Source organism: Epinephelus lanceolatus, chromosome 11 (genome assembly GCF_041903045.1).
Source record: "Epinephelus lanceolatus isolate andai-2023 chromosome 11, ASM4190304v1, whole genome shotgun sequence".
NCBI classification, from domain to species: Eukaryota; Metazoa; Chordata; class Actinopteri; order Perciformes; family Serranidae; genus Epinephelus; species Epinephelus lanceolatus.
This window is the reverse complement of record NC_135744.1, coordinates 2,291,229-2,312,020: the sequence shown is the minus strand read 5'-3', so window position 1 is coordinate 2,312,020 and position 20,792 is coordinate 2,291,229. Positions and strand designations below refer to the sequence as shown.

General features: G+C 39.5%; 1 protein-coding gene across 4 annotated transcripts in view; it reads right to left on the bottom strand.

Moving 5' to 3' along the window:
• The window catches only part of LOC117265132 (cell adhesion molecule DSCAM), a 338,323-nt gene that overhangs the window by 269,226 nt on the left and 48,305 nt on the right, over window positions 1-20,792 (bottom strand). For all 4 annotated transcript variants that reach the window (XM_033639558.2, XM_033639559.2, XM_033639553.2 and 1 more), the window contains exons 2-3: window positions 18,961-19,278; window positions 18,674-18,823 (exon numbers count right to left, since the gene is read on the bottom strand). In XM_033639558.2, the coding sequence (XP_033495449.1) occupies window positions 18,674-18,823; window positions 18,961-19,278 (468 nt within the window). The remainder of the gene's footprint in view (window positions 1-18,673; window positions 18,824-18,960; window positions 19,279-20,792) is intronic.

The following is a 20,792-nucleotide window of genomic DNA, read 5'->3' as shown; positions in this document are numbered from 1 at the left end:
AGAGACACCGGTGTGCTCAGAGTAGACAGCTGTTGGCAATGGGATCAAAGAGGAAATTAGCAGCTAAGTTGAGAAGTGGTAGTAAATGTGTAGACTAGTGTCTGATATTTTCTCTGTTTCTGTAAATAGACTGCAGTAATCAGTAACTCAGTTTGGTATTTCTTCATGTACAGTACAGGCCAAAAGTTTGGACACACCTTCTCATTCAATGCGTTTTCTTTATTTTCATGACTATTTACATTGTAGATTCTCACTGAAGGCATCAAAACTATGAATGAACACATGTGGAGTTATGTACTTCACAAAAAAAGGTGAAATAACTGAAAACATGTTTTATATTCTAGTTTCTTCAAAATAGCCACCCTTTGCTCTGATTACTGCTTTGCACACTCTTGGCATTCTCTCCATGAGCTTCAAGAGGTAGTCACCTGAAATGGTTTCCACTTCACAGGTGTGCCTTATCAGGGTTAATTAGTGGAATTTCTTGCTTTATCAATGGGGTTGGGACCATCAGTTGTGTTGTGCAGAAGTCAGGTTAATACACAGCCGACAGCCCTATTGGACAACTGTTAAAATTCATATTATGGCAAGAACCAATCAGCTAAATAAAGAAAAACGAGTGGCCATCATTACTTTAAGAAATGAAGGTCAGTCAGTCCGGAAAATTGCAAAAACTTTAAATGTGTCCCCAAGTGGAGTCGCAAAAACCATCAAGGGCTACAACGAAACTGGCACACATGAGGACCGACCCAGGAAAGGAAGACCAAGAGTCACCTCTGCTTCTGAGGATACGTTCATCCGAGTCACCAGCCTCAGAAATCGCAAGTTAACAGCAGCTCAGATCAGAGACCAGATGAATGCCACACAGAGTTCTAGCAGCAGACCCATCTCTAGAACAACTGTTAAGAGGAGACTGCGCCAATCAGGCCTTCATGGTCAAATAGCTGCTAGGAAACCACTGCTAAGGAGAGGCAACAAGCAGAAGAGATTTGTTTGGGCCAAGAAACACAAGGAATGGACATTAGACCAGTGGAAATCTGTGCTTTGGTCTGATGAGTCCAAATTTGAGATCTTTGGTTCCAACCGCCGTGTCTTTGTGAGACGCAGAAAAGGTGAACGGATGGATTCCACATGCCTGGTTCCCACTGTGAAGCATGGAGGAGGAGGTGTGATGGTGTGGGGGTGTTTTGCTGGTGACACTGTTGGGGATTTATTCAAAATTGAAGGCACACTGAACCAGCATGGCTACCACAGCATCCTGCAGCGACATGCCATCCCATCCGGTTTGCGTTTAGTTGGACCATCATTTATTCTTCAACAGGACAATGACCCCAAACACACCTCCAGGCTGTGTAAGGGCTATTTGACCAAGAAGGAGAGTGATGGAGTGCTGCGGCAGATGACCTGGCCTCCACAGTCACCGGACCTGAACCCAATCGAGATGGTTTGGGGTGAGCTGGACCGCAGAGTGAAGGCAAAGGGGCTAACAAGTGCTACACACCTCTGGGAACTCCTTCAAGACTGTTGGAAAACCATTTCAGGTGACTACCTCTTGAAGCTCATCGAGAGAATGCCAAGAGTGTGCAAAGCAGTAATCAGAGCAAAGGGTGGCTATTTTGAAGAAACTAGAATATAAAACATGTTTTCAGTTATTTCACCTTTTTTTGTTAAGTACATAACTCCACATGTGTTCATTCATAGTTTTGATGCCTTCAGTGAGAATCTACAATGTAAATAGTCATGAAAATAAAGAAAACGCATTGAATGAGAAGGTGTGTCCAAACTTTTGGCCTGTACTGTATATGAATAACCTGATATCACTGTGCTCATGTAAACACCATCTCCCGATTATGATCATAACCAGGCAAGCTTAAATGGGTTATGCCAACACATTCTCATCCCAAGTCATCACAAATAGCCACCTTTTTGGTGGCCTTTCATGTCCACATGTTACGTGGTATCCTCCTGCGTCTGCTGTTTATGTTCCAGGATGCCGCAGGGACATCAATAAAAGCATGTGGTTAGGTTTAGGTAGGAAAAATACCTGGTTAAGTTAAAAAAAAATAACAACAAACAACCAAGGAAAAAAAAACAAAAAAAAAACATCATGGTTTGGCTCTACATTCACACGAGAAGAAAACTGCAAGCTCCTGAGTGAAAGTCAGAGGTTTGTTGGCTGCATCCATCACCCGTCCCCCCTGCCCCATGGGGACTTTCCTCCTCCTTATATTAAGTCATTACCAGCAGCATTTCAACCTGTTGCCATCCAGCAGTGTATCATACCGCCACAACAGGTGTCGTGGGGCCGTGTTATGAACTGATGCCGCCCGTCCACGTATCATACTGCCACAAAAGGTTATGTCAGGCTGTTTGGTAGCATATCATACCACTGTGAAAGGTACCTTTTGGCATCAAGTGTCTGATGTTGAAATCACTGACAATGCAGCAGTATTTGAAGACTTCATGTATACGCATCTGTTGTCAGTAAACCAGAGCCATGTATACAGCCTGGCAGCAGATGAGTATGCCTTTCTGTATTGTTTTGGGGGTTGTTTTGTTGCTTTTTTTCTGTCTGGAGTGTGTACTGCTGAAGCAGTAGCAGTGGATTATATTGTAAAAAAATAAATACATACATATGTGAAAAGAACCCTGATATTTTAACAAGTATAAATGGTAGAAATGAAAAGGTCATAGTACACATGACCCAAAAGAACTGAAAATTTTGATATTCAATTGGTTTCTGTAGCTGAAAGTAGGCAAAAAGTAGTCAATTGAAATATGTTTGGTGGAAGCTGAAATAAGAAGAATACAGATTTAATGCTAAATCACCATTCACATAATAAGCCCACCACAAAATAATAAGTGTGCCATCTGCTTGCACAAGAGGCACACAGAATGAACTTAAATTTTTTATCCATCTTGCCAGCACCGGAATTTCCCTGCCTATTTACAAGCAAAAATCCACCAGATGATGCAAACTTGATACTCAGGATACAAAGTGCATTGCCTATTTCTAAATTTCTAACCCAAAATATTTTCAGAAACAAATTTTAACTTACTGTTTATCTCTTACTAGTACACAATATGATGTCAGTTAGTTATTACTAATAATAATAATAAAAACTTACCTTAAAACAACACAGTATCTTAATGGCAAGGCTTGAAAAAAAAGGCTTAAAACTTTGATCAGATTAAACACAATAGTCATGGAAAATGTTTAAAAAAAATAAAGTAAAAATTCATACAAATTGAATTTGAAAAACATCAAAAATTAAATACTGTGTATACATTTGTTTGTCGTTGCGTTCCTCTCAGACAACCACTATGGAATAGCCCATAGGAATGCATGCATTAAAGACTGTAAGCATATTTAAGCAAAATTTACAGAAACAATTTATCAGACTAAACTATCATAACCCTCTTCAGAACAAGATAGTAAGTTATATTTCAGTGTTTGAATATTTGCTTTAAATTTAAATATCTTTCAAGAGTCTTCTGTGTGTGTTTCCTGACAGACTGTTCACCATTCGCTGTTTTGCTGCTGGGTTGCTGGCAGTTTGGTGTATTCTTCATTTATAAATTCTAATTTATCCTCAATAAAATCATCTGGGAGTGCCAATTTTACTTTGTTCTTCTTAGAAGAGTCATAGAATAATATTGTATTGTATTCTGTAAATGAAAAATGAAAATGAAAAATGCATGTAAAATATGTGCTCCGCAGAGGGGACTCACAAAGTGCACTGTTACAGTAGACTATAAAGTGTTATGCCTGAATGTTATTGGAGCTCTCATTATTTATATTATGTAAGTTAATTTGTAGATATCAGATAAAAAATTATGATGACTGTAATGTATCTGCACAGTATATAAACCTAAATGAACAATAGCAAAAAATGTAATGGTGGGAATTCACAAACATATCATGTTACTTCAAAGTAACATTTGCATTTCAAAATGTTTCAGCATGTTTTCTATTAGTTTGTTATCAAAGTACATTAAGCAGTTAAAATGAAACTTTACTCATCTATTATTGTGAATCCACCTTTTTTCCCCAGATTGTAAAATGACAGAAAAAGATGTGTTCAGACCATTTTTGTGGAGAGTTGTTGAAGCTGAACCATGCAAGGAAGGCTTCAAAAATGGACTCAGCATGGCCTCCAGAGTGCCATGTGACAATATAAGCAGTACTAATGGTTTTCTTTGGGCCTTGGCTCTTTTAAAAAATAATACTATTATTATTATAATATATTACATTATTAAATATATATATTATTAAACATGTTAAAAATAATACAAACACAAAATAAAACTGAAAGCAATAAAAACAAAAACAAACAGGATTCTCAGCAACATATAAGCAACTAATGAGCAACTCAAATAATATCGCTCATGTTCAGAAGTGGTGAGAAGTTCATTCATTCATTCATCTTCTAACCACTTCATCCTCTTGTGGGTCGCGGGGGGGCTGGAGCCTATCCCCAGTCCCCAATCTGCATGTCTTTGGACTGTGGGAGGAAGCCGGAGTGCCCGGAGAGAACCCACGCTGACACGGGGAGAACATGCAAACTCCGCACAGATCGAACCGGCAACCCTCTTGCTGTGAGGTGAGAGTGCTAACCACCACACCACCGTGCCGCCCGTGGTGAGAAGTTAAAAGTTAAAAACTTTTCTGGTCCTACCCCCTCTTATTTTTTACATTTTAATCACAGAAAATACAAGTTCAGTTTTTAAAATATTGTATCACATTTAAGGACATACTGTGTGAGTGTCAATAGCGCAAATTGGGTATGTTACATAGAGGAAAGACATAGAAGGTTAATTGTAATGTGAGATTGTTCATTATCAACCGGCCACCATATTGTTTTTTAGGAAAAGCAACTTGCATTTTGTCATCCACCAGTGGGAGTGTTTATTGGTCCAGTACGGCACAGTGCATTCTGGTAGTTGTAGCATTCTGGTTTTTCTACCTCTTAGGCAAAAGCAAATGCCACAACCCTTTATCTTTTATTTTTCTGGTCATAGAGCACCACTTTTCTTCTGCAGAGATGGCCCATCTTTCCAGCAGTGAAATACCTCTTTAATAGAGTTTTTTTTTTTTTTTTTACAGTCCCATCCAATTATTTATGTAAGAAAAGAAATTGTGTGTGTGTGTGTGTGTGTGTGTGTGTGTGTGTGTATGTGTGTGTGTGTGTGTGTGTGTTTCTTTCCTGTGTATCTTAATGGCTGAATAAGGTCACATGATCTGGTCTCCATTTTGAAGTGCTCTGCATGTGTGCAGGTTCAGCAGCTTGTCAGACACAGCACACAGAGATAACACACATAGCTGTTAACCGCACATAGAACTTTAAACCTGCACCTCCCTAACACCAAGAGCACAGAGGTGACAGCCATAAAAAAAGAAGAAAGAAACAAGAAAAACAAGAAACCGGCTAACAGGCAGTGAGCTTAATGGCTGCTGAGAGAGGAGCTTATCTTCACACCATAGCTAATATGTGCTTCTCAATTAGATGGAGGCTCTCTCTCTCTCTCTTTTTCAATTTTTTTGTTCAATTTCTCCAAGCAATTTATTTTGTGTGTGTGTGTAGGGGGGGGGCATTTACCATATTGGCTAACACAGGATGAGTCATAGCCAGCTCCAGCCAATCAGGAAGAGCTGACAGTGTCAACTCAGACCCTCAGCAACAACATGACTATTATGACTATTTACTGTATGCAAGAGAAAAAACCATACACACACACACACACACACACAGAGTACAGTATACAGTATATTCTGTTGTTTCTTTATATGAACATAATTCAATTAACTGACTTAAGTTGTATCTTAAATCTGCACTCTTACTGTCACTAAGACAAATATGTAAAAACTAAACCTGTCATAGTAATGATTTGATAACTGAAGAAAGAGCAGTAGCACAGAGCATGCCATTTAAACATGTTTCCTTCGCTTTCAGAAGGCAGTCACAGATATTTTTAGACAGTTCACTCTATATTCTGCATCATGAATTACCTTGGTTTATTCAAAGGACACAAATTTCTTTGTCTTCTGAATTATATTTACAGAGGGTTAGGGTTAGGGTTAGGGTTATTAAATTATATATATATATATTAATGCTATTCTGTTCAAACATATAAATATATCTTGAACAAAACACTGCTAAACTATTTTAAATCTTGCATTGAAATAACAGGAAAATCTTGGTTATTATCACAATAAGTAGCCCTACAGTAAATATAAATTTAATTGTTTTAGGTTTTAATTTAAGACAAATAAAGATGTAATAAAATATATTATAAAGATGTATTATTATTGTTATTGTTATTATTATTATCATCATCATCATCATTATTATTATTATCATCATTATTATTATCATTATTATTTTGTCATTTAATAAATCAGATAAATGCTCCATTTAAAAAAGAAATCTATTAATATGCAGCTTTGAAATTTAAATATTCATATTTTTTCTAAAACATTTCTATACTATTGTCAAATAGGCCTATATTAAAACCTTTATTTCTGTCCATTGTTTATTCAAAAATCATTTTTGCCAATCTAATTATCTTTTGATTCACCACAACTAAATGAACGTAATGAACATAAAAACATCCCCTTTTTTGTTTTTATTTTCAGTCAGTTTAGTTCATAAATTTAAAATAAAATTTAAAATCATAATTAACAAACATAAACATATAAATGGTCAGTCTTGTCTCTGGGCTTCCCAAATCTTCTGCTCCAACCTGATTCTTAATCATCCTTTTTCACCACCTGCTCCTCCACTCTCATTTCAGAGTCAAGGTTACATATTACAGCTCGAAGAACACTGCTGCAGGAGTGTACTCGCACATGACAGGGTACCTAGACAGAGACGGCCAACTCATACAAAATGCACTGCTTGGGGATATCACTGTTGTGAGATGTCAATCTATCAAGGTGATTGCCCATGGTGACTCATCCTCAAAAATACCTTTCCACAGGTCACCATTATACTCACACCGCTGAATTAATGTACTTTATTATTTGCAGTTTTGAGTAGCTTTGTGGAGCAGGGGGAGGAATCTTTAAGGGGGATTATCTGCTGACTGATTTTTGGGATGGCTACAGTTGGTACCTTGTTCTTCACGTCTGTGCAAATTTTGCTGTTGGTTGCTTACAGTTGTATATCGAAATTGTTATGCAGTGCATTTTCCCATCCGACTTGCAGCTCAAGTGATTTGGTGAGAGACAACAATCTGATTGAACTAAAACTGGAAGATAATAAGCCACATTTGAGGCCTGCTGAGCTTTTGCAAGTAAACAATGATTTATGTTAAAATGTCTTTGTCAACAAAATAAGGCACCGGTCTGCCCTCGCACAAACAATCACACGTCAGTCAGGGTGATGCAGTGATGTCCACTGACATTTAATTTCTTGCTTGTCCCTTGTTATAAGACCAGTCATGAGGATGTAAAATTAAGGGCTTGCATGTCATGAGTCTGCATTGAAGCTCAAGTCATGATGTTTTTCCCCTTTCTTTTGCTCTCTTCCTTGCTGTAAAAAGCAGCACAGATAGAGAGAGGGAGAGAGGGAGGGATGGAGGCTATGAATAGGCAGAGTGAGTGGCATGCATGGACAGCCCCTCTGTCTCTCAAAGACACTGCAGCAGCTGCATGCACGCGATAAGAGCAACCATTCACAGCCAACCCCCCCTTTCCTCCTCCTACACAGCAACACACACCAATATATTTTCTCCTCTCCCTCCCTGTCTCTCTACAACACACACACACACACACACACACACACACGTTCATATGCACATCAGCCACTCTGCAGGTTCCTACACAGATGCTGAGATTTCAAGCAGCCTTTGTCACCAGTCAAAGGTCCTTCCTGCAAATCATTCTGTTTTTTTCCAAATTTCTCTATGACGTCATTGTAAAGCAGGGTTGAACATGGATGAGATGGAAAGGTGTGGGGGAAATCATTTTATCACTGACAGAGAGCAATCACAAAGCACTTAGCAAGCAGCAACAGAAGCATCTCCACAGCACTGTGAATGGCGCTCATCTGTCCGCCAAATCCACTGCTGAGTTTGATTTCAGATTTTTTTCCTGGTATTCTTCAGTGAACTCATATGTTGTGTATTCCAGGTCCTGTCTTCTCATGTGCATGTGTGCCATAATTTGCTGTGATGTGGGTAAGGTCATCGTTTTACATCAAAACCATAACTTGCATTATGTCACCTTGCATCCCTAAGATATTTAGGCCTGAATGTATTATTCATGTCATTTTGCCTCCTCCCACCCAGATAGGGAGGAGATCTTTGTGGACTAATGTCCCTCTATACAAACAATCTCAACCTGTCCCAGTCCAGCCCTCTTAGCACTTTAATATCCAGCTTTCAGGATTGTGCTTTACATACAGCTGGAGCCTCAGCGCCTTATCAAACATGCACCCACACAACAAATCTTTTCTCCAATATGTGGCACGTATGTATATATCCAACCACCAGTGACATCCATGCTGATCACTTTGATCCACTAATAACATCCAGCCCCATATCCATACAGTCCACACAATGTCTAAGTGCCAATTAATTGGTGGCTCTTTCCACGATTAGCTCATGTTGCGCTTATAGCTAATCTGTACCTTGGCAGGGAGCCACGCATGACCTGGCTTCCATCCAGGTCTGGGAGCCGCGGAGGAAGCAGCCATGAGCTAGCCCAGCATAGCACTGAGCAGCCTGGAGAAGATGTGCCAAACAGCAGCAGCACAGAGAGACCTCACTGTTTATCAAAGATTAAGCAGTGTTTAGTATCTCTCCCCGACCCTCCTCCTCCTGCCTGCGCTCAAATATACGCATGCGTGTGCACACACGTACGTACACACACACACACATACACACACACACACACCATCACCTCCAGCTCACACCCTAATTGTTCCTAGCCCTGAGAGTTTAATAAAGAACAAATTGTGGTTATTGGTGAGTAAACAGCACAGTACTGAGGTGGGAGTGTGATCATTGCAGTGCCAGTGCAGTTAAGAGACAGAACGAGCATCAGCCAATTTAATTAAAATCTCTGTCAGTCTCGGGCTATGACTGGAGCTGGCTGTGTGGAGACACATGAAGTGAGCACACAGAGCATATTCTAATGCTGATGTTTTACAGTTTTACACTTATGACACATTTATTATAACGTTATTTTAACTGCAAAGTCATCTATACAGTCATGTTTTCTACTTGTTATGTTGTAATGAAGCATTTATGATGTTGCTTCACTGCAGTGTAAGGTTTGACACAATCAGCATTCCAACCATGACTTATTAGACATCTCTCAAATGACTGCAGCTGTTTGGAGTCTTCTGCAGGGGGCACTGAAGCAAAAAGAAAACACTATTTATACTCTGCTTCAAGAGACACACGCCTATTTTACCTGCAGAGAGGCTGGCAGTTGAAATTACTACACTATTTACTCACAGGTTAATATTACATGAACTGTAGTAATACAATAATTTGGTATCTTACTCTTTTTTACTCTGATCTACACATCAGAGTCTGTCTGTAACATTTTTGAAAAGTGTGAATATGTGAATAGAAGTATGATTACACTTTTATCACAGTTTTTATTAAGACAGTTTTGCTCAATCAAGCCTTATGAAAACTGTAAGACCAATTTAACTATGATTTCAGCTGCACAGGTTAGCTTTAAAATAATAACTATTAAACATTTGTGACAGTCAGAAGTGGTCATCATTACAAAATGTAATTAATACTTCTCTTTAATACTGGCTGTTGCATATCAATTTTTTTTAAGTAACATAATGCTGTACTGTTTTATGGGCTTAGCAGATTTGCACATTTTTTTTATCCTGTAGCTTATCATGCTGCCTGCAACCTGCCCAGCCCAAGTGAATCTACCCGTCATGTTCCCATAATGCTTTGTGGCAGCTGCAGCCAGATTCATGCACACAGGTATTGATTTTCTTCCCAGGTTTTTTTTTTTTTCCTTCAGTGCAACCCTTTATTTATCTTGCTAAGCCCCCGCCACTGGGCGTGAGGAGAGAAACCAGCTTGCAGCTTGTGAGAGAACACAGTGAATTCAACATGAGAAATGCTCACCACATAACCTGGATTCATTTTAATTTATCTGTTATTTATTTGCTACCACTGCTCTGATAATCCTGCTCTGTGTGTAATGCATGCGTAGGTATGCATGTGTGCATGTGTATTTGTGCTGTCTGTCCATCCTTCCATACAAACACTCCATTCTCTACAGGCCACCTGACCCATTTTCTTTGTGAATAACAATACTCCAGCCAATCATAGGCAGACAGAATGGCGGATGCTGGAAAAAGACTACATCCAGCCTGTCACACGTCAGAGTCCCAACCCTGCCTGTCGACAGATCTAGGCAAGGATGGATAGAGAGAGAGAGAGAGAGAGAGAGAGAGAGAGAGAGAGAGAGAGAGAGAGTTTGTAATCCTCTCTCTTCTTTCCCCTCCTTACCTCCCCTCCTTCTCCCTCTACATCTCCACCACAGGGACCAGTAAAACCATTACCCACCCACCCCAGCCCCTGGCTCAAGGTTGTGCTGCACCAATGGCTGAGCTTCCTACATAGCATGCTAAGAAAAGGGCAAAACCGACAGCGAGTGAGCTGCAAGGCTGCTCACAACAAAAGACACCCATTATACCACACTACCCCCGGCTAAATGATTACCTTCAATTCTAGCTCTACACAAATGTTTACAGTGGTGTTACACTGATACAGGAAAGTCACTGTCCATCAGAAATACACCTGGGCTTTAATGCAAAAAAAAAGAACTGAAATGTAAATACACAACCTCCTTTTTTCATTTATGCAGCTATATGTTAGAGAAACATTTCTGTAAACTGATAACATGTTTAGTTGAGTGTAGTTTGGTTTGTTTTACTCATTTTCCAACTGATACAACTCAAATAAACAAAAGAAAAAATAGTAATATTAAGAACTCATTACTTTTGAAGTGGTAAAAAAAATAAAATAAATTTTGCTGACCAAAAACACATAGGCTGAAGCCTTAGCTTATTGCACTTACCCTTTTACCATTAATTGGTTTGTACTGCTCCCTTTAGATTCATGCAATGAAAATAAAAGAAACAAGCATATCCAGATAAATGTATATTATATACCCAAAACTCCCCCCCAAAAAATCATGTACACACATTAGTGTTCATAACACCATTTTTTTTATTTCTTAATTACTAAACAGTAATTATAATATATATTGGGAAAAACTGGAATGTAATGTGAGTGTTACACAGGCAGGACGGCAGAGGAGATACCCACACACCAACGTAACTGAGCTAGAGAGCCACAAAAAAGTCCACAGGCTGAAATCAATGCAAAATAGTCTATATATTCAAAACATCTGTGCACAAACAATGTCCTCAAAGTGCAAAAAAATAAACTGATGAGGAGTGAGTAAAAACAGACGCAAAAATATCAGTCCTTGAATATCATCAGTGCACAGCAGCCCTAACACTTTGCAGTGTTGCAAAGGCTACATCATTGCCCACTGTATTTGTTTAGTGTTAGTATATTATAAAAAAATATCATAAAAGAAACGTGACCCTCAGTCATATGCTGGTTTTCTAAAATGCCACTCAGTCATCAAAACTGAAAATGGCCAGTCAAACTTCTCTTCTGGGCAGAGTTCACCCCCAATCCCCCATGAAGGCTAAATCACAAATGGTGTAGATTGAAAATGTTCCACGCAGTGTTTATGATTCTTATAGCTCCCTTCTGTAGCATAAAAACTGGATTTTGTGATTGTTTTGTATGTATTTCTTTAAAACTCCAAACTGTAGGTAATGTATGGTACTATAGAAGGGTGGCACAAGTAATGAATTTAGATGGAGTACTTTTTGTGTGTGTGTGTGTGTGTGTGTGTGTAATATTGCAATAGACTTTTTTTTACGTGCTTTATATGTGATTTCCAACATGTTTTATGGTTTAATACAACTCCCCAATTTTTATTTTTTTTTAGAAATTCTCTCTATTTCAACATTTTTATCATTATTATTGGTTCCAATATTATAGATTTGATTTCATTTAAATTCAATGCCAGATTCTTAATTTTAAACCATCATTTTAATATTTTCTATTCTGTTTCTACTGTCTCTAGAAGCTGCTCAGTCCATAGGGACTTGGGTTGGGAACTGGAGGGTCGCCTGTTCGAGTCCCCGTCCGGACCAAAATATGGAGCGTGGACTGGTGGCTGGAGAGGTGCCAGTTCACCTCGTGGGCACTGCCAAGGTGCCCTTGAGCAAGGCACCGAACCCCCCAACCGCTCGGGACGCCTCACCAAGGGCAGCCCCCTCACTCTGACATCTCTCCACTTTGTGCATGTATAGGTCCTGTTTGTGCATGTGTGTGTCTTTCAGACCTGTGTGTAATTGACAAGCAAGAGTGAAAACATTAAATTTCCCCTCAGGGGGATTAATAAAGTAAATAAACTAAACTAAAATAAAATAAACCTTTTTTGGACTCTTATCTCATATAATTATGTACATTATACCTTATAAACAACTTTATACCCAGTACTGAACCTTGTGGAACCCCATGTGATGTATCATTGTTTATTTGCACATACTGGTGTCTCTTATCAAGATACTAATCCAAGAGTACACTAGCCCTCTAATACCATACATTTCCTTATTAATAATCTATGATCACTTGTGTCAATGCCTTTTTAAATCTATGAATTCCCCCCACAGTATTTTCCTCATTTTCTAATGCTGTGGATATTTTTTTAATCAACTCCATCTCTGCCATTTCAGTGGATTGATTGGATCTGAAACCATATTGATGGTCAACTTTTTCTATGAAATGATCAAGTCTATTACCAAAACATTTTTCTAAAGAAACTGGTCTATAGTTAAAAAATAAGTGTATATCTCCCTTTCTGTGGAGAGGAATGACCTTTGCTGTTTTCATTTTGTGGGAAATACGCCTGTTTGGAGTGACAGGTTGCAGGTATGAGTCAGTGATTTTGCTATATATACTTTTTTACATTTTTAATTAATGTCATGTCAATATCAGTACAATCAGTGGATTTCTCACTCTTAAAATTGTTCAGCAAGTCAATTAATTCCTTCTCTTCAGTTCTCTTGAGAAATATGGTGTCAGAATTTATATCAACAATCATCTACAACGTACTTTATTATTCATTTTGTAACTGTTAGCATAGTGTGGTCAAACACACCCACCACAGGACGCCTTAAGGTTGACTGAATGTATCAGTAGTGACAAGAATGAGTTGAAAACACACAGGTCAGCTTAGTTTTGCTTACATCAACTGCCGTCAACTGGGCAACCCTAAACCCACAGACATTTGCATGGCTCAATACCAATCTCTGTAGCTGTCTAGAAATGGATGAAAAGGAATGGAGGAGAAAGAGTGGGCACTGTGGAAACACATGATAATGTCCAGCAGCCTTTTGATAGTAACTCTTGATATTTATTTCAAGGACCCATTATGCACAGCCAATTAAACCGACATAGTGTGGCTGGCTCTTCTCCCTCTCAGCAATGGCTGTGAGGATCGAGACTGGCTGCTCCTAACTCCAACACACATCCCAGATGTCAACGAATATGAAGGAAGCTGTGAAATGTACTGGCAATTGGCCAGACTGAAAGTGTTAGTGCAATCTATCCTTAAATAACTGCCTTGAGGCCTACATGCTACCAAACCCAGCAGCACTGCTGGCAGTAAATATAAGATATTAACTGGGTGTTCTTTGGGAAGCAACAAGTAGATGTGAAAGGCGTGTTTACCCATGTAATAGTTATTACATGCATGTATAAGATAGTGATAGACAGTCATACAAAGAGCTAGCATGAGCAAAAAAAGAAAAGATTGAAACTGTGGGGAGATGAGGGAGAACAGAGCAGAGCAAAGAGAATCTGTATGATGGCTGACGGCCCTTGTGCTTAGCTTGTGTGCTGAATGAAAAGAAGCCCCTGTGTGTGTGTGTGTGTGTGTGTGTGTGTGTGTATTTGTATGTGTGCAATTCTGCTCAGTAGTGCTGGGGGGTCGGTCCCCTCTAAGCCCTACTGGAGCTGAATGCAGAGAAGGCAGGATTAGGCCAAGGCAAATGACTACAAGGCCTCCTCAGTGACAGCAGCACAGGCTGCACCTGGGGAATGGCCCTGTACAGCAATACAGTGGCAGCCAGCAACAGTCCATCACATCCCAAAAAGCAACACCATAGGAAGTGCACACATTTCCTCCAGGCATCCATAAATAAGATACAAGGTTTCAGATTGTTTTTTTCTTGTTGTTCTTTTCTAAGGTAATTCTGAAATCCCTTCCTGGTGAGCTGTATCAATCACAGTGATCATCTTTCTTTTTTTCTGCCAGCCAGCTATTTATAATTTAGGACATGGGTCATCCACCACACAATGGGAACTGGCCTTCACCAAGACCTTCAGCGCTTCAAAACAGTTCTGACATTTTCCACACATACTGTACAGCTCCAGCTTAACATATGGTGTTACAAATCATTCTTATACATCATCCACCCTATATGGTCAAAATGCACAAAATGTAATATGTGTAAATTATCACAAAACACAAACACACTTACTCTCAAAGGAAACCTTTTCTTTATGGCCTACAACAAGTGGGAAAAAACTCAGTGCTGTTTCTAAAGCAAGAATTTCAAATTTACATCATCAACCTGGTCTCACTCTGAAGTCGTCAAAAAACGGCATATGTTCAGCAACTTCTGGTGTCAGACACTGATGAAAAAGCTGTCTTTTCGTGTCAGCATGATACTGGTTGTTGTTATTGTTTAACAGTTCCTGACTGCATCAGGGGGAAATACAGCTGGACAACAACAAAAGTTAAGGTGGTGGAAGTCCAAGTAGGGTGGGCATGAAGAGGTGGTGGGTGGTTTCAACAACCACCAACTCCCACCTGAGAGGCCGGTGTTTGTTTCCTGTAATACTGTAAAGCCAAACCCTGTTTTTTTTGTCCTAAACCCAACCACATGCATCTGCTGTTGAATGAAAAATAAAATGTCAATTTGCGGAGTTGTACTGACATAGTGTGTATGCAAACTGTACATTCCCTGTGAAAATGGAAGTCTATTTTGAGAACACACAATGCATGTAGCAGGCTGAAGTTGACACAATGTCCCAGTACATCAACAACCAACGCATCCAGGGTACCTTGCACGTTATATCTTGACATGTCCATGACCAAATGTCGATGTGTGACAAGGTCAGAGTGAGAATGTGTTGACGTTATGTGTTTTCCGACATCCATGTTTATTCACTGTTTGTCAAATAAGTTTGATTTTCCAACAACAGATCCCTTGCTCAATGGCCTGCTGTGAAGTCTTGGATGTCACATGAGCACACCATAATGCTAAATCAATCATTTTTAATCCCACCAATTAAGAAAATTATTTCTAAAAAGTCCACTAATATAAGCTAAAGATAGCTATGTCAGGCATTTAAAAATACTACATTATCATACAGTTGTGAAATAAACCGAAAACAACTCATCTCCCTGCCTGTTTCCTCATTGACCACTGAAATTCTCTTCTACTGGGAGGTGACTTCAAATGACTGTCTTGGATCAGCTCTGCTTGACAAACAGGAGGCAGCAGTCAGAAGCAGAGTTTAGTTAATGTCATGAAATGAATGTTACTGGTGCTCTGAGCTTTTGATTAGCCATATGCACCATGGTAACAGCAACAATGCTAGAAATGGTAAGATTGTGAAGTTAAAGTGTGTTATAATATAATATTGTGCAAACATTGTATTGTCATTGAACTAAAGCACTAACAATGTGTTTACAGTTTGTTTAGTTGGGGTCAACTTTGCCATTTTTATTCCTCCTGACAGTGGGCCTTCTTTAAAAGAGCCTTATTATACAATAACAGATTCCCTCTATTGTGTCCATAAATCATAGTAAACCGGTAAACCCATCACAAGCAGACTTGGTCCTGATTGGCTTCTCTTTCTAAACAAAAACTGAAATCTGCTTAGTCAGGACAGTTTGCAGCTTTTGAATTTGTCTTGATACTCACACAGATAAATAAATGTTTGCAATGATTTTATATTGTTGAATACAGATGCAAGTAGCAGTTAGTCACAGTGAAAAGAAATGGGTCACTGTTTAAACCCAGACATTATTCCACTCTGTCTCTTTACTTGTATTCCAAACATGATTTCAAAACTTGATTTAGCCAACACGTTCTCATCCCAAGTCACCACATATCACTGGTTTTTTGGTAGACTTTCACTTCTACATATCATGTGCTAGGTATCCTCCTGCGTCTGCTGGTGGTGTTCTGGGACACCGCAACCAATGCTGGTATGTCAACAAAAGCACATGGCAAGGTTTAGGCAACAAAAGCAAGTGGTTAGGTTTCAGCAACAGACACATGTGGCAACAAACGCCAGGATGTCAACAAAAGCTTGTGGTGGGGTTTAGGCAACAAAAGCAGTGGTTAAGTTTTGGCAACAAAAGCTGTAGTTAGGTTTAGGCAACAAAATCATATGGTTAAGCATGTAGCTGGGAAGTTATAGGGACTTTCCAGCTCCTTATATTACGTCTTTACTGGCATTTCAAACTGACGCAGTCCAGCAGCATATCATACCACCACAACAGGTGCCACCTGACCGCGTTATGAACTGACTGCACCCGTCTGCATATCACACTGCCATGACAGGTGCCATCTGGCCACGTCACAAAATGACATTGCTCAGCAAAATATCATACCACCACAAAAGGTGGCTTTTGGCATTGGTGTCAGATGCTGAAATCACTGAAAAAATGGCAGTATTTGATGACTTGGGAATGAGAATGGCCTGGTTTAGCTACGCAGGCATGGCTAACAAGAGTTTAGCCTAATCCTTGCTTCCACACATTTGGTCAAGTCATTGACTGAATAAAATACAAAACAATATCCACCTTTATTAACAAGTGATTTAGTTTACAACTGTATGAATGGGTGGAAATGACAAAATGTTTCCAGTTCAGTGAAATATTGATGATCTGGATATTTTTTACCTGTTTTATTAAAATCCCAGACCACTATAAAGCCACTATACTGTACTGTTAAATTTATTAGATGTCCTGACTGAATGCATTTTTCATCCTAATTTTCCATTCTTTTACAATGGAAACAGGGGTTCTTTAAGTGATGCTTTATTAGTCTACCCTGCAACAACTCAAAAAGGTCTAAGTCCAGTGAGACTTCCTGAGAGCCTGCCTGATGGGCGCTGCACATCATGCTATACCTTCCAAAGTGAAAAGCTAATTCAATTATTCATGTCAATGAAAGAAAAGCTATATTATAAATATATATATATATATATATATATATATATATATATATATATATATATATATATATATATATATATATTTAAGCTTTTTGTTTGAAATTCAAGTGTTGATATTATTTTATTCATTAAAAATTAAAATGTCAGGGCTCCGTCATGGAGGTAAGAGGTTAAGCCATCTTGCATTGAACTGTCAGTTAGTGCGCATATAGACCCACAGACATGCACACAAACAAACACACATGCATAGTGCACTTAAATGGGAATGGACGGTGTGTCAGTATGTTGTGTGCACTGAGACGTAAATAAAGACCATTTGCTCATGGATTCATAGGCTTCCGTCATCCATTATTTAGCATGGAGAAGAGCAGTGAATTGGTGTCTGAATGATTTTTCTGACAGTGTTTACATGACTGATGGCTACAGATGTGATGATTTTCACAGCTCAAGATTAACAGCTGTTTTGACAGTGCAGAAATGTGTTTTTTTTCTCTGAAAGATCCAGCATTCCAAAATATTTAGTTCAACCTCGCAGCCCTACTGTAAAACAATTTAACAATTCAGTGATAAGTTCAAAAAGTCCAAATACAAAAATGTTTTAAAAAATGGGAAAACCTACAGTATATGTTCCATCCTTGCATTCACCCCTATCTGAAAACACACTTGAGGCAAATCCAGTTATGGACAATTAAGAGATTGCAATAGGTTTCAACGTGGCCGATTTCGCCTCAGCGGAAAAATGTCAAATGTCAAATGTCAACAACAAAATAAAAAAGCAGTCACTAGCCAGCATTTGCCCTCCATCCAAAAGCAAAATGACATTAGCTCTTGTCTATTGAGTTTGCTAAATGCCCCACATAAAGTGAATTTGCCCCCCAGGGCTGGGAAACAATTATGCAGGCAAGCGTTCCATTTAAGTGATTTGAATGATCGGAGAGCTGCAGTGCCTCCTATCAACCAGAGAAATGGGTCAATACACTGAAACAAAGTGACATGGCTGGCAGCCTGCATTCTCATGGAAGACCAGGCAGAGGAAGAGGAGTGAGATCTCACAGTCATTGGGTCAAACAGACATGGATGCACATACACAAACACACACAAACACACACCCACACACACACTCACAGTGGGCCTGGTTAGTTGGTACAAGCAGGGCCTTTGTGTAGGATCACGTTAGATTAGTGCAGTTTGCTCAGACCACACATACACCTCTGCTGTCACAATGCAACAATCACAACTCAGCAAAGAGGCAAACAAGATCTTTATCAGTAACCACATACTGATGCCAAATTTCATGTGTTCACATGGAGAAAGGAGAAGAAAGGAGGATGCCATAACTTACTTTCAGCATTGATTGACATTGTATCTTTCTCCCAAGACACAACAGTGATGTAGGCCTCCACTGAGGCAGGAATAATGCACTTGAAGACCGCCACATTGCCTCTCATGGCTTTCTGGTCCTCCACCCGGACAGTGTAGGGCTCTCGTAGGACTGGGAGAAGGGGAAAGAGAGGTGTTGTGTATAAGACAGAAAACTAAGACAAGCTATTCCTCATGAATCCAAATGGATCATATTGTTTGGATTATAACAAATCATAAGTGTGAACATTCACATTCAGGTAAACTGACCAGCCTTAATGTGGACATCTTGGCTCCTGATTCTCCCTGAGGGGTTCTCCGCTGTGCAATAGTAGGTGTTGTCATGAATGAGTTTGCTGAAGCTGGAAGGGGGGATGTGGAAGATCTGAAGGGTGCCATTGGGGTGCACATGGCGGATCCCTGGCACATCATATATCTCCTCGCTGGTAGCCAGGTACCAGCGCAGTGAGACAGGGGGCACGCCTGTGGCGGGACAGGGCACCGATGTCCCTGTTGTGCTGGCAAACACTACCTCTTGCACAGATGCATTGACAAAATATAAGCTGGAACGTAGATCTTCACAGAAAACTGCAGGGAGACAAATGAGATTCAAAACAGAAGCATTAGACAAGGTTTTTTTATTTCCTTATCTTAAAACCTGGACATTGTAAGGCAACCCCACCACATGACAGAGCAATTATCATATCTGACAACAGCACTATCCTGCATCTCTATTTCTCTTTGAATTTAGGCTGAGTGGATTTTTCCCTGATTGACCATTGTGTTTGTGCACACTGCAGTAGAGGGAGGTTGCAGGAGTGTTGTCTATGAAGAGACATTGCAGCAAAGCTCTAGGAGAGCAGGAATAGATGTGAAATAACAGAGCCAGCAGAGAGCCAGACCTGCCTTCACAACACCTGTAAACACAGGCATCCATTGCATATGGCAAAATATGGCAGCTGCCTCATATATATATATATATGTATATATATATATATATATATATACATACATACATACTAGTCCATACCCGTTGGTACATTTGTCACCTTCTATCTATGCCAATCATCAATGCCTATGTGCAGTTTCACATAGATTGACCATATCAGTGAGTAGAAAAACGTGGGACAGACAGAATGACTGACTGACAGAATGACACACTGACAGTTTCCGTGATTATGTACAGCATACCATACCATGACTTAGTCATACCAAAAATTAGGGGAAAAAAAACAAACATTCGGAAACAGGCGCAGCCACAGCGATCGGTCGCATTTCAGCCATTTTTAAGCATTTTTCTGTTTGAGTTTCTGTTTTTGTAGCGCCACCCAATTAGAGTTAAATTTCTGCAGTCATCTTGAGGCGTCCTATTCTACATATCTACCAAGTTCAGTAAAAATCGATATGGCGGTTAGGCCTACATAAGAAATTAGCTCTGTAGCGCCCCCATTTTGTTTGATCGGGTCAATAATGAAGGAGTCCCCTCAGATTATGTGTGGTCATATGCCTACAAAGTTGCGTGGTGATCGGTGAAACCCTTGAGATGTTATACACCTTTTGTGTGATGAACCTTGCCCTCCGTAATATTCATTGCCTTATAGAAGCTCAGTTTTAGTAAGTTTTCCAACTTTTGCCAAGAGGGAACTTTAGATATTGGTCCCTAGATTATGTTCGCCGAGTTTCATGCAGATCGGTCAAACTTACTAGGAAGAGATCAATTTTAAGGGTTTTTCAAAAAATTCAAAATGGCGGAAAATCTATATAACCGGAAGTTATTGGTTGTTGAAGCAATTTGTTCCTCATGAGGAGAGGCATCTCTGTGCAAAGTTTCATGTCTCTGCGACATACGGGACATGAGATATGCCCATTCAAAGTTTGCAATTTCAATCGACTGCTATAGCGCCCCCCTTTGGCCAATTGATGGATTATTGCTTCATTTGCATCCTCCCATGACCCTCTACCACTGTGCCAAATTTCACATGGACTGACCAAGGAGAAAAACGTGGAACAGACACACAGTCACACCCACAGACACACCCACAGACAGTTTTCCTCATTATATAGTAAGATAAAGATATACAGTGGTGGAAAAAAGTTTTCGG